Source organism: Phoca vitulina, unplaced genomic scaffold, assembly GCF_004348235.1.
Source record: "Phoca vitulina isolate PV1807 unplaced genomic scaffold, GSC_HSeal_1.0 scaffold22, whole genome shotgun sequence".
In the NCBI taxonomy this organism is placed as follows: domain Eukaryota; kingdom Metazoa; phylum Chordata; class Mammalia; order Carnivora; family Phocidae; genus Phoca; species Phoca vitulina.
The window spans coordinates 18,410,969-18,423,739 of NW_022589725.1; the positions used below are offsets into that span (position 1 = coordinate 18,410,969).

Below are 12,771 nucleotides of genomic sequence, written 5' to 3' on the forward strand. Positions count from 1 at the left end.
ACGCTTAACCGACTGAGCCACCCAGGCGCCCAAACTTGATTTTTTTTTTTTTAAGATTTTATTTATTAAAGAGAGCATGAACCTGGGGGCGGGGAGGGCCAGAGGGAGAGGGAGAAGCAGTCTCCCCTCTGAGCAGGGAACCTGACCTGGGGCTGGATGCCAGGACCCTGAGATAAGACCTGAGCTGAAGGCAGACACTTAACTGACTGAGCCACCCAGGCGCTCCTTGATTTTTTTTTTTTACAGAAATAAATGCTGTTTGGGGTTGAATTGTGTCTCCCGAAAAGATAATATTCAAGTTCTAAGCCCTGGTACCTGTGATTGTGACCTACTTAGAAATGGGATCGTTGCAGATGTAATCATATTAGGATGAAGTCCTACTGGATTTGTGTAGGCCTTAATCTAATGCTTAGTGTCCTTAAGAGGGAAGTTTGACTTCTGGGTATATACTGGAAGGAAATGAAATCATCTTGAAGAAGAGATCTGAACCCCATGTTCACTGCAGCATTCTTTACAACAGCCAAGACATGGAAACAACCCAAGTGTCAATGGATGAGTGGATAAAATGTGGTATAAATATATAGAGACAGTAATATTCAACGATAAAATGGAAATCCTGCCATTTGCAACAATATGGATGGAACTTGAGGGCACTATACCAAGTGAGATAGGCAGAGGACAAATTCTATATGATTCCACTTATATGTAGAATCTAAAAACAAAAAACACCCAACTCCTAGAAACAGCAGTAGATTGGTGGTTCATAGGGGTGGGGGACAATGGGTGAATGTGGTCAAAGGGTACAAACTTCCAGTTATGAGTAAGTTCTAGAGATCTAATGATCCCCAGAAGACAGCATGATGATTATAGTTAATGTATACTTGAAAGTTGCTTAGAAAGTAGGTCTTAGAAGTCCTTACCACACACCATGTGAAGTGAAGGTAACCTTCATTTCCTAATATATATGTGTATCAGATCATTAGGTTGTATATTGTAAACTTACACAAAGTTATATGTCAATTATATCTCTGTAAAGATGGGGGGAGAAACATTTTTTTTAAAGAGGGAAATTTGGACACACAGAATGCCATAAGACAATGGAGGCATTGATTGGATTTATCCACAAGCCAAGGAGCACCCAGGACTGCCAGCCACCAGGCCAGGCATGGAACAATTCTCAGAGTCTCCAGAAGAGACCACTCCTGCTGATACCTTGGTTGTGGTTTTCTGGCCTGAACTGTAAGAATAAATTTCTGTTGTTTTAAGCCACCCAGTTTGTGGTAACTGTTACAGTAGTCACAGAGAAGTGAAATAAATACTAACGTAGAAAATTAAAATCTAGAAATATGACCCACAGAGTAATTTTATAAAATCATTTTTTTAAAGTTGGTATACAAGTGAAAAGCGCTGTCGGAAGGCGTTGCCCACACTCAGATACAAATCATGAAGGCATTGTTTGATGCAATGGAGAGCAAAATGCTTTGGCCTCTAGCTAGAGCCCTGAGGTTCTCTTTTGTTCATCTCTTCTCTCTTAAAAGACCAAGTCTTGAAAGTGACCATATTAAGCTTTCTTAAGAAAAGGAGTTCATAGTTTCTTTGACCACTTAGACTATGGAGAAGTGCAGTAAAAAATGACTTTAAAAAGGACAGCTTATCCTTGTGTTTCACAGATGTTCCCAGAAGATAACTACAAAGCTTGAAGCACTTTTTTTTTTGCCAATAAACGCAATAAACCAGGACGGCCTCAGGAAACATAACCAGTAGTTCTCCTTTACCCCCAGTTCTCAGATTAAGAATCCACTGGAGTTGCTTCCTTGAATCCAGGTGCCTTAGCCAGAGCTTGACCACGAGGGAACTTCCCTGAAATGACTTGAGGATGTCACTTCCAATATGGCAAAAGAGACTGAATTGTGTGAACTGTTTTCTCTCTCCCTACTTTCACACCCAATCTATTCGCTTGGACGCCAAGGGGCATTGACTGCTGAAAAACCCAAATAACACACAAGGATGACCCGCGGCAACGGGGGTGGTCTGGTGTGAACCCTAACGTTTCTGGGAACAGAGAAGTAGAAGGCGGGGAAGGCAGTGGTTCCTCGGACTGAGAAACTGCAGAAATGGCAGAGTGCTGGCTTCACAGGAAATTAGAGGCATTCTGAGCTGACGGGGTCACCTTTGACCCTCTGTATCTTCTTTTCGGCACACAGGTGGCCGGTTCCTCAGCTCGAGTTCGAGTGGAGGAGGGGGCGCTGAGCTAACTGAGCGTCTGGAGCTTGAGCGGGTAGTCGAAGGCTGGGTTTTTGTAGGCCACCAGGTGCGTGTCATGGCGCTGCGGACGTGGCGACCGGCCCCGCCTGCACAGACACGCGGCGAGCAGCACGGTGGTGACGAGCAGCAGGCCGCAGGCGGCGCACAGCCCCGCGAAGATGAGCACGAAGCTGGGCTTGGTGGTGAAGGCGGCGCACGCCCGCGTCCAGCCCGAGGCCGGCGGCTGGCTCAGGCCCGCCCGGTTGGCGGCCAGGACGCACACGCGGTACGTGGTGCCCGGCGAGAGCCCGTACAGGGGGTGCTGCCGGGCGGTGGCGTAGATGTCCGCCACCACCGTCACCGACTGGTTCCCCGGCCGGCCCTCGGGAGAGTAGCGCATCTGGTAGCCGCGCACCACCGAGTTGGGGGCGCACCAGCGGACCAGGGCCGACGTGTCGGTGGTCTCGGTCACCGCCTGCAGCCTGGGGGGGTCCGGGAGGGTGTCTTCCCCGCTGAGGCCGGGGCACCGGCACCGCGAGCGCCTCTGCAGCTCCGCGCACGGGGTCTGGAGGTGCTTGCAGGGGTGGTAATCACAGGGGACATCCTGGGGAAGCGCGCCCACCTCCTCCTTCTGCCCCTCCTCCTCCTCCTCGCTGGAGTCGTCCAACAGCAAGATGGGAATCGCGCCCTCGGAAGGACTCGGGTGGGGCGCCTGCGGGGTGGCCTGTGTCGTGCAGTCGGGCTGGGGCGTCCGCGCTGGGCTCCAGGGGGTAGGGAAGAGCCCAGGGTGTTTGCTGGCCGAGGCGGTGGAGGCAGCTGAGACGTGAGGCGCATGGCCCAGCATGGCAGCGTGTTCTTCTTGGGGCTCTGTCCCAGCTGTGCTTGCAGCCCTGCGCAGAGCGCCGGAGTGGCTGGGATCTGCTGTGGAGGTGGCCGGGGAGGGGGCGGTCCCCACCTTGACGGCGCTGTGTGACCATGCAGTTTGCGTGGCGGAATCCGCGGGGAGGGAGGGGGGCTTGGTGACGCTCTGCCCAGCTTCCACCGGTCGAGTGGAGGGGGCCGTGCTCGGTGGGGTGGTGAGACCCTGTGTAGACGGTGCGTGGGCGAAGGGAACAGAGTAGGGCGAGCTGGAATCGAGGAGGGTGGTGCTTTGGTCCAGACGGCACACAGTGGGCAGCTGGGTCAGCGAGAGAGGGGCCGAGAAGGTGTCTTGGGACCCTGAAGCTGGTACACACTCAGTGTCCGCTGCCCTAAAGGGAAGGCCAACCAGTTAGAAGGTGTTTGAGTCCTCGGTGCAGACGATCCCTCTCATCAAACCCCGTCAACATGTCTGCCAGGTACCACGGGCGGCACACTCTCGGTCCTTCACTTCCCTGACCCTCAGGGCAACCTGTGGAGGGGGCTTCCCTCATCATTCCCATTGGGCAGAGAAAGAAACAGAAGCTCAGCAAGAGGAACTAACTGCCCGAGATAGCAAGTGGCAGAACCTAAACCCAGGGCAGGCACTGTGAATGCTGGTTCCGGTTCTCCTAGTCTGCCATTTTGTTGTCACCTATCTGCTTCCTGGCTGACTACTAGTAATAATTCTCACACGAGCTAACATTTTCTGAGTCCTTGCCATATGCTAGTGACTACTGTTAGCACTTTACTGTACCAACTAATTTAATCTGTATAACCTTATGAGGTAGCCACTATTATCCCCATTTTACAGATGAGGAAGTAGAGGCACAGAGAGGTTCAGTAACACAGCCAAAATCAAAAGTAGTAAGTGCTGTGAAGAGGCTGCACTCTCAACCTCTTCACTAATACTGTAGTGAGACCCTTCACTGCAAAGGGCCTGGGGCCTTATCTTTGGAGGTAACATGAAGGGGATGGGGGCAGACTGATTCCCACCTCATAGCTGGGTTTGGGTGGGACATGAAAAAAAATCGCACAGGATGGGGGGAGGTGTCTCCTAAAGTGAGCCAGAGGGGCTAGTGGAGCTGGGTTGAGGGTACTCATGACCAGAGGTGTCCCCAGCCAGCCCCCATTCTCTCCTGGTGGCCAGCCTGGGCATGGCTCCCCACTGCAAAAACAGCTCTTCTAGCCAACAGCCAATGGGAAGTCTTTGAAGGACTTCTTTTTCCCCTGTCCCGTAAGAGCTCTGTAAGTCCATCGGCCTTGGACTGAATGATGCAGGGGACCAGGCTGCATCTTGGGGACTCACTAGTGGGGCCCAGTGGTTAAGAGCCACCCCCACCATTTTGGAGGAAGATAGATCCTGCCTCCTCCACCCAACAGCTGCATGAACCTAAGCAAGCACCTCCTCTCTTTGGGCCCCCACCCACTTGTCCGTAAAATGGAACAAAGATAAGACTGTCTTGGTGGAGTTAATCTAGCTGTTCACTTAGCCCATCTTTTTTTTTCCTACTGGGCACAAAACTAGACTACATTTCCCAGCCTCCTTATAGTAGGTGTGGCCTGCAACTGACATTTGGCCAATGAGATGCTGGGGAAGTGAGGAGCCCCACCTCCTGGCTTGGCCTATTAAAACCGTCATGTCTGTTCCTCCATGCTCTCTGTCACTCTGGCTGGCTGGAATGAAGAGTCTTTTTTTTTTTTTTTTTTAAAGATTTTATTTATTTATTTAACAGAGGGAGAGAGATAGCGAGAGCAGGAACACAAGCAGAGGAGTGGGAGAGGGAGAAGCAGGCTTCCCGCGGAGCAGGGAGCCTGATGCGGGGCTCGATCCCAGGACCTGGGATCATGACCTGAGCCGAAGGCAGACGCTTAACGACTGAGCCACCCAGGCGCCCCTGGAATGAAGAGTCTTGATCACTGGGGGACCCTGAGTGTGACTACATGGGGAGTGGCCACCATGCCCAACACTGCCAACCTGCCCAAGAAGAGCAAGCCATAAGCTGTGAGAATTTCTGCTCACCTCTTAGTCATCTGCTTTGTAAATGTGTTACCTGCTTAGGACAGTCCTCTTTGCATGCCTGAGGAGCCAGGACAATTCACAGCTGCAAATGAGGGGGTTGCCAAAGAGGCTGACGGACAGGACCTGGGAGGCATGCAGGCTCCAAGGAGGGAAGAAACTCAAGTTGCAGCTGAAACACAAAAAAATCAAGTCAGGCTTTAAAAACCAAGTCAAAACTATTCCCAGAGAGCCATGGTGGTGTCACTTGCAAAACCATTCTGTTAGGGGTTAGATGATACTACTTTGGACAAAACTCTTTAATGACCTCAGACTTCATTTTTTTTCATCATCTGTAAAGTGGAGATACCAACCCAACTCAGTCACTATCACCCCACATATCAAATGGAGACAGTACTCCCCTGCCCATTTGTTATATCAAAAAGAGTCTGTGATAATGAAACTGTTTAAAAGTGTAAGTGTCCACACAAAAGTAAGATATTGTGATTATAGACCAGTCACAAGAAATGGCAGAAGCTCTTTATTAATGAGAACAGTCTTGAGTATGTACTATCGCAGTTGAACTGTTGTTGATGGCACTCAACACCAGTCCTTTGGAAGATGCCTCGCTGGAGTGTATCAGTTAAGCTCTTGCTGGGTAGAAATTTCCCCAAAACTTAGTAGCTTAAAACAACAAATATTTGTTTTTTCTCATGAGTCTGTGGTTCTTGTGGTCTGGACCAGCTCAGTGGGGCTGGAAGATCTAGGATGGCCTCACATATATGGAGACTCAACTAGGTTTGCTGGGGCCTCCCTCCATATACTCCTCATCATTCAGGAGGCTAGCCCAGGCTAGTGCACATGGTGGTGGGGTTGGAGGGGGGCTCCCCACCAGCCTGGAAAGGAAAGCTCCAATCCTCAACTGCTTTCAAGTTTCTACTTACGTCCCTTTTGCTAATGTCCCAAGGCCAAGTCCAGCTTCAAGAGGTGGAGAATAGACTCCAATTCTTGGTGGGAGGAGCTGCAAAGTCACATTGCAAAGGGGCATGTCTACAAGGATGGGAGGAATGACGCGGGGCCATTTTGCAAAGGGTCTAACACACCCAGCAATGGCAGGTCCCCTCCCAATACTTGGCTCTTTCTTCCCTAGAGTCTTACAGAGCATTTGGCCTCAACTTTCTCAACTCCTTGAGTCCCCTGGCCTCAGTTATACTTCATCTTGGGCAACAGTTGCTGCACTTTACCTTCAGGTTTCTTCTGACCAAAGGCTGGCTTTCCTCCACCCGCCTGGGAACCATCTGCCTTCCCCAGCTGCTCTGTGGGAGATGCTCACATCCTAGGTGAGGACGGACCCACTCCCCAGACCCGCTCTAACACTCCGGGGTGGTGGGGACCGGACAGTTGTCCCCTCTGGAACACCAGATATATGTGTGTGCTATTTATCTGGAAGCTTAATGCACAATATGAGTATATACATATATGCATGCTTGTTTTCAGCAGATTTCACAGAGCTAGAGTAGAAGTCTTAGAAGGAGAATTTACTTAGCACTTCAGCATGCCAAGGAAGTATTTTTCTTTTTGCCTGAAGGGGGGGAAGGAAAAAGGATTATCATCTTTTTGAGCAGTTAACATTACCCAGGGCTTTACATTCATTAGCTCACCGACATCATTACGACAATTCAGTGACAGAATAATACTTTGCTCATTTTACAGATAAGGAAAATGAGTCCTTTCTTTATCCGGTGGCCCTTTCTGTCACCGATGTAACTTGCGTGTGATAAAATCAAGTCGAATCACCACCCACACGGGAGGTACGGGAGGGCCTGGCTCACATCCTGGTGTGTGCTGCGTGTCTCTGCATCTGAACTTACAGAGCCCTAGGGTGAAAGAAGGTTCACTTGCTCTCCTAAATAACCTCTTTTCACTTCTTTTTTTTATTTATTTTTTAAGATTTTTATTTATTTATTTGACAGAGAGCACTAGTAGGCAGAGTGGCGGGCAGAGGGAGAGGGAGAAGCAGGCTCCCCGCTGAGCAGGGAGCCCAACGTGGGGCTCTATCCTAGGACCCTGGGATCATGACCTGAGCTGAAGGCAGACGCTTAACCGACTGAGCCACCCAGGTGCCCCCTCTTTTCACTTCTTTGCTGAACTATTGCCCCCCCCCTGCATGTCAGAGGGGGCCGCAGAGGGCTTTGGGGCACACTGGTTGGCCGAGCAGCAAGGAAGGTGGCCATCCTCTCACTGGTGCGTGCCGGCCACGCCAGGGCAGCCAAACGTGACTCGGTATTTAGCACAGCCCCCAGGGGAGGCTGTGGGTGAGCTAAGGAGAGCTGCGAGTAGGCCAGGCTGCGAAGGGGAGAGAGGGTCCAGCAGAGCAGATGGAGACGCTGGAAAGCACCAAGAAAGCAAGTGGCTGCTTCCTTCCCCCCTCCCCCCACCAGCTGGAGCAGAGGTGGTACGGTTGGGGGAGGGAGGGGGAACTAGGATGAGCCAGAAGGAATTTAACCTTCTCCTTCAGGAAGCGCTGCAAGGTTTCCATTTGGCAAGAGACTCAATCGGATTATGATTTAGACAGACCTCTTGGCTGAATGTAGTGACTGGATCGCAAGCGTTCTTAACCTGGGCTCCGCAGAGACGGGGTGTGTGACTGGGGATGGAGTCAGGATTTGAGCCGGGGGCAGGGGGACTCCACATCTGCTACCTTACATACAAGTCTGAAGCTCAGAAGAGGAGTCTGAGCCAGAGAGGAAATCCCTCTCACCAACATCACCACCACCACAATCACCATCACGATTACCATCACTGTCACCAGTTCACCATCATTACCAACACGATGTCACCTTCTTCACAGCCACCATATCATCTTCACGAATGGTACAGCTCACAACATGTGCCAGGTGCTGAGCTAAGTGCTCTGCATGTTCTGTTTCCTTTTCTCCCATGACAAACCCCAAAGTGAACACTCTGGTTGTGGCTGGAGCTAGCAGAGGAAAGAGAGAGGTGGCTACTTTAAAAGTGATGATGGGGCAAAGGTGCTTCCTGGGGCCCAGATGAGGGCCCCAGGAAAGGAGGTGGCCTGGGGTCATCTTCACAGGGATGCTGCCCTTCCTGCGGAAGTCAGGACAGGAGCTTCTCTCGATGAGGAGGGTGAATACAGTGACACTTTGGACAACCAGGCCTGGAAGGACTGACCCTGGGTTCCAACTGCAAGTAGAACCCTTCTACCCTCTCACCTTTCCTCCCTAGACCCATTCAAACCTTGGAAGGGCTGAACTGCATAAATCCCTGGGGTTGGGGGGGGGAAGCAGGTGGATCCAGAAATAGAGAAGAACCTGATGCCTCATACCCTCTTCCCACTGAAAGTTTCTCAGCCTGGGCTTAAAGGAAACTTTACATGCATGAGAGTTTGAAGTTTTACTATTACTCTGGACAAGACTGAGTTGCATGGTTATTAGGCCGATGGACTATCCGGTACCTGACCAAGATATCACCCAAAGGATGAGGAAGAACAGAAGTCCAGCGAGGATGAGAAGGAGCGGAGGGAGAGGAATGAAGGTCTGGTTAGTGCTATAAAACGGTTACACGTGTTCAACTTAGTGTAATGGGCAGAAATCAGTTATGTGATTCACGTGCGTCTTAGAAACACTTACTTCTGGAATAGAAGGACCTGTAGGCGAGGAGTGTCTTGGAAGATGTGTGTATGGACAGAGGTAAGTGCTGAGGAGTCTTGACAATCCAGCTGCTGCAGGTTGGGGGTCATCTTGAAAATGTCCCCCTCCAGAATTCTCAGCCTGGGCATCTTCCTCAGGTAGAGAGATGTGAGCTTCGGGAGGTCTCTGATCCACCCTGACTGCACTGAAATACAGAGGGGAAACTGCCCACTACCCAGGAAGGCACAAACCGGCGGGGCCAGCACAGCATTAAGGAAAGAATGAGAGGGACAAGGTGAGTCAAAAAGGCCATTGCTGAACATGGGCAGTTAGCAGCTGTGGGAATCTCAGAAGCATAGGCCATCTCAGCTGGAAGAGCCTTCAGAGACAACCAGTCTTTCCTTCCTTCCTTCCTTCCTTCCAGACCCAGGGCAGCCAAAGTCAGAGAGGAGAAGGACAGGCCCAGGGCCACAGAGCTGGGGAGGGATGGAGCGAGGACTTGAACCCAGGACACTGTCTCCAAGGCTGCTGTTGCCCACCTTCTTGTTAAACTCCACAGGGAAATACCCCAGACTTCACTCTGATGGCTACCAGAAGTGGGGACATCTTTGAGAGAGGTAAGGAAGGAGGAGAGGAAGAGCAAGGCTAGATGAGGCCCGGAAACCGAATTCCGTGGCTCTCCTAACAAATGGAGAATGTGCCACTTTCCCTGTTTTCCATTCGCGCTCTTTTTTTCTGTCTGCGGTGGAACAGGTGATTATAGGCATATATAGTGTTTTGTGTTGTTTTTTTTTTAAACAAAACCAACCTTGGAAATCAGTCAAAACATGCCAAGTACATGTGTCTTGTTTGAAGATTCAACGTTCACAGAAACAAGTTGAGCCAAACCAAGTAGAAAAATCAATGAATTCATCCTCAGGAGGCATCTGCTGCTTCAGGTTAACGGCGTGTTTGGTGCTAAATTCATTCATTCATCGGCCCCGAAGCGATGCCCCCACGTCGCCATTCTACAAGCATTTGCCAGCTCTGCTGGGTAGCAGGCGAACAAGGGGCGAAACTTGGGCTCTGCGCCCCCGAAGGCCTGGGCTCAGATTTGGAGCCACCACTTACTGAGCTGGGAGACCGTGGGCCAGTCATTCACCTGTCCGCGCCCTCGTTCCCTCCTAAGTAAAGCGGGGATCCATAATAACAGTCCCCACCTCTTGGGCCTCCAGGAGTTGACCCGGGCCCGCTGGGCTCTGGAAATGGAGGAGGGGCTATTTTTGAGCAGCACCTTGAGCCAGGCGCCCTGGTCGCCCCCCCCCCCCTCCGGAGGAAGTTCGCGGCCCCGCCCCGCGGGCGCCTGCCCAGCCCGGCCACCCCCACCCCGAACTCCCGGCGCCGCCCGGACTCACCGCGCTCCAGGAACGTGCCGCTGAGGTCCAGGACCTCGAGCGCGCCGCCCGCTCCCGCGAAGGCCGCGTCGGCGATGCCCGCCCCGGGCTCGCGGCCCAGCGCGGTGCCGGAGAGGTTGAGGAGGCGCAGCGCGGGGAGGCAGGCGAAGGCCCGGGGCTGCAGCGCCCGCAGCGGGTTCCCGGCGAGCGCCAGCGAGCGGAGGCCGGGCAGCGCGGGCGGGGCGCAGGGCGGCAGCGCGGCCAGCCGGTTGTAGCTGAGGTCCAGCGTGTGCAGCGCCGCCGGCCCGCCGGGGCCCCAGCGCAGCGCGGCGATGCGGTTGTGGCGCAGCGTCAGCACCTGCAGCCGCGCCAGGGGCCCGAGCTCGGCGGCGCTCAGGGCGCGCAGCAGGTTGTGGCTGCCGTCTAGGCTGCGCAGCGCGGGCTGCAGGCAGCGGGGCAGGCGCTCCAGGCTGCGGTTCGCGAGGGTCAAGGTCGAGGCTCCCGCGGCGGGCAGCCCCTCGCACGGCGACACCGTGGCGTTGCTGGTCCCGCTCTCCCGGGGGTCCCGCCGAGTGAGCCGGAAAAGAGGGCCCGTCTCCTGGGGTGGCCCTGCCCAGCTGGGGCGCAGCACCGTGGGCAGCAGCAGCGGTAGCGGCAGCAGGGCCCACCACATGGTGCGTGGCTGCGGAGACAACAGCACGACGGCCCCTTAAATCCGCAGAAACCCCGCACGAAGGGGCAAATGTGCTCCTCTACTCTGAGGAGAAGCACAGGCCCTGGATGTTTCCCGAAGGTCGGGGTCGGGGGGTGGGGGGGACGTTCCTGTGGCCCCTCCTGCCCTTCCTGCTCCCAGCGATGCCCTTCCCTCGAATTCACTTGCGGATTAGCATCCACAGGTGACTTCTTGCAGAAGGCTTCCCTCACCTGTCCCCTCCGGCCTGAACTTCCAAGTCACCTCCTCCCTTGTCCCCATTGCACGAGCTTCCGGAGGGAAGAGACCGTGCCCTTTATTGCTGTAAACTTTCCCCAGGTGCACAGATGCGGCTCCAGAAACGTCTATTAATAATGAGCCAGTGAATGACCCCAGTCAGGAGAAGCTCTGCTGGAATAGAAACATGGGACTTCCGGGAGATTTTGTCAAGTCCAACAAAACTGAGTTGCCTCCATTTTCCCCCCTTACAACTGCCCAGCCACAGGTGAGTCCGATTTGCATTTGACCTGGTTTGCAGGTCATGTTTTAAAATGAGTTCTGAGGGCAGAACTTTCTCTTGAGAGGGCCCTCAGGGTTGCCTTTTGGGAAGAAAAGAGCCCCCAGAAAGCTGTGAGGCTTGGGAACCTGGATCCGAGCATTTCCTGGTCTTCACGCTGGTTCCAGCGAAAGCCAGGGCCCTGAGGTCAGCCTTGCCCTGGAGGGGTGGCTGAAGGCTCCTAGGTGTGGAGTTTCTAGAGTCCCCAGAATTGCTTAGGGCAGCTGGGAGATCGGGTAGGGGTAGATCACAAACTGCTTCATGTGGCCCCATCTCTGCAGGTGTGTATTCCTCTACCCCACTGTCTCTGCTGACCACCAGGTTTCTGAGCAACCACCCAGGGGAAGGGCTTCTCTCTTGCTAGTTGGCGGTCAAGGCAATGACGAGGATCCTGGAAACCGAGGCCAGGAATCCATGCGTCTGGCAGTATGTCATACTCACCCTAAGCTGTCCTTTTGGAGTGTGGCACCCCTGGAGGCCCGTGTGCAGTCCTCTATCTTATAGATTCCAGAGGTCCGTGACTGAGACAGCGGCTCAACGATGAATTCCAGAGGGAGCCTGTTTCCCAGGTATCCCTGCTCCCAGCCCCACCCACTGAGAGGCCTAAGATACTCCAGTCCCTGCAGCCCCTCCTTCCCCACCAAGACTTTGTGGTCCTTAGCCAACACTCTCACTGCCTGTTTCCCTCCTCCCCTGCGCTGGGCCTGGGTCTGCCCCTTTCTAGGCCTGGCACCTCCTTCCTGCCCTCCCCCATCTTCCTCTCCCTACACTGCCTTTCCAGGGCCTGACAAAGGGAGGGAATCAGCTCTCCCTGGCCAAGGAGAGTACTGGGGGCTAATGGGTACAATGAGGCAGAGGAATCTAATCCTCCTGCCAGTGGTTCCCACTTCCTGGGATGGTTGAAGGCTGCATGATGAGCTGGTATGAGGAGGAAGCCCCCTTTCCCAAGGGAGGAAGACACCCCAGTCCAGAGGAAGACTTGCAGAGCTTTAGAGGAAAAAGTGGTGGGAGAGTGGATCCTCAGAAGAGTCTGGGAGCAGGGGCAGGCTCAAACTGTTAGGAGTTAGTTGGACAGATAGGGAGTCAGGGCTAGGGTCCCCAACAAGAAAATATGGAGTCAGGACAGCTAAAAGAAAACAGCACTAACATCCGTTTTGCTGCCTTTGCAGAAATGGCTTCTGTCCTAAAATAAGACAATTAACCACAAGGCATTTGTCCCTGTCACGGGCAAGAGGCAGTTAAGACCTAAGCCCCCAGATGTCAGCAAAAAAAGACCAGCACAGAGACATGAACCTCGTAGGTAGACAGGTACGTTACCAAAGCCCTGACTGGCATGACTCAGCGCACCCTGATTGCTTAGG

General features: G+C 53.3%; 1 protein-coding gene across 1 annotated transcript; it reads right to left on the minus strand.

Annotated features, from left to right (window-relative positions):
- Positions 1-2,251: 2,251 nt before the first annotated feature.
- Positions 2,252-10,836, minus strand: LRRN4 (leucine rich repeat neuronal 4). The gene is made up of 4 exons (XM_032419963.1): positions 10,185-10,836; positions 8,791-8,995; positions 5,196-5,333; positions 2,252-3,494 (listed from the first exon to the last, which is right to left on the minus strand). The coding sequence occupies exons 1-4, from the start codon at positions 10,834-10,836 to the stop codon at positions 2,252-2,254; spliced, it is 2,238 nt and encodes a 745-aa protein (XP_032275854.1).
- Between the last annotated feature and the right edge of the window lie 1,935 nt (positions 10,837-12,771).

What these genes read in the sequence shown, in the direction of transcription:
- LRRN4 (XM_032419963.1), bottom strand. Translation starts at nt 10,836, where the DNA reads ATGTGGTGGGCCCTGCTGCCGCTACCGCTGCTGCTGCCCACGGTGCTG. An exon ending in CGGCACGTTCCTGGAGCGCG is followed by an intron (nt 8,996 to 10,184) that starts GTGAGTCCGGGC and finishes TCTGTATTTCAG; the next exon opens with TGCAGTCAGGGTGGATCAGA. An exon ending in AAGAGGACTGTCCTAAGCAG is followed by an intron (nt 3,495 to 5,195) that starts GTAACACATTTA and finishes CCTTCCCTTTAG; the next exon opens with GGCAGCGGACACTGAGTGTG.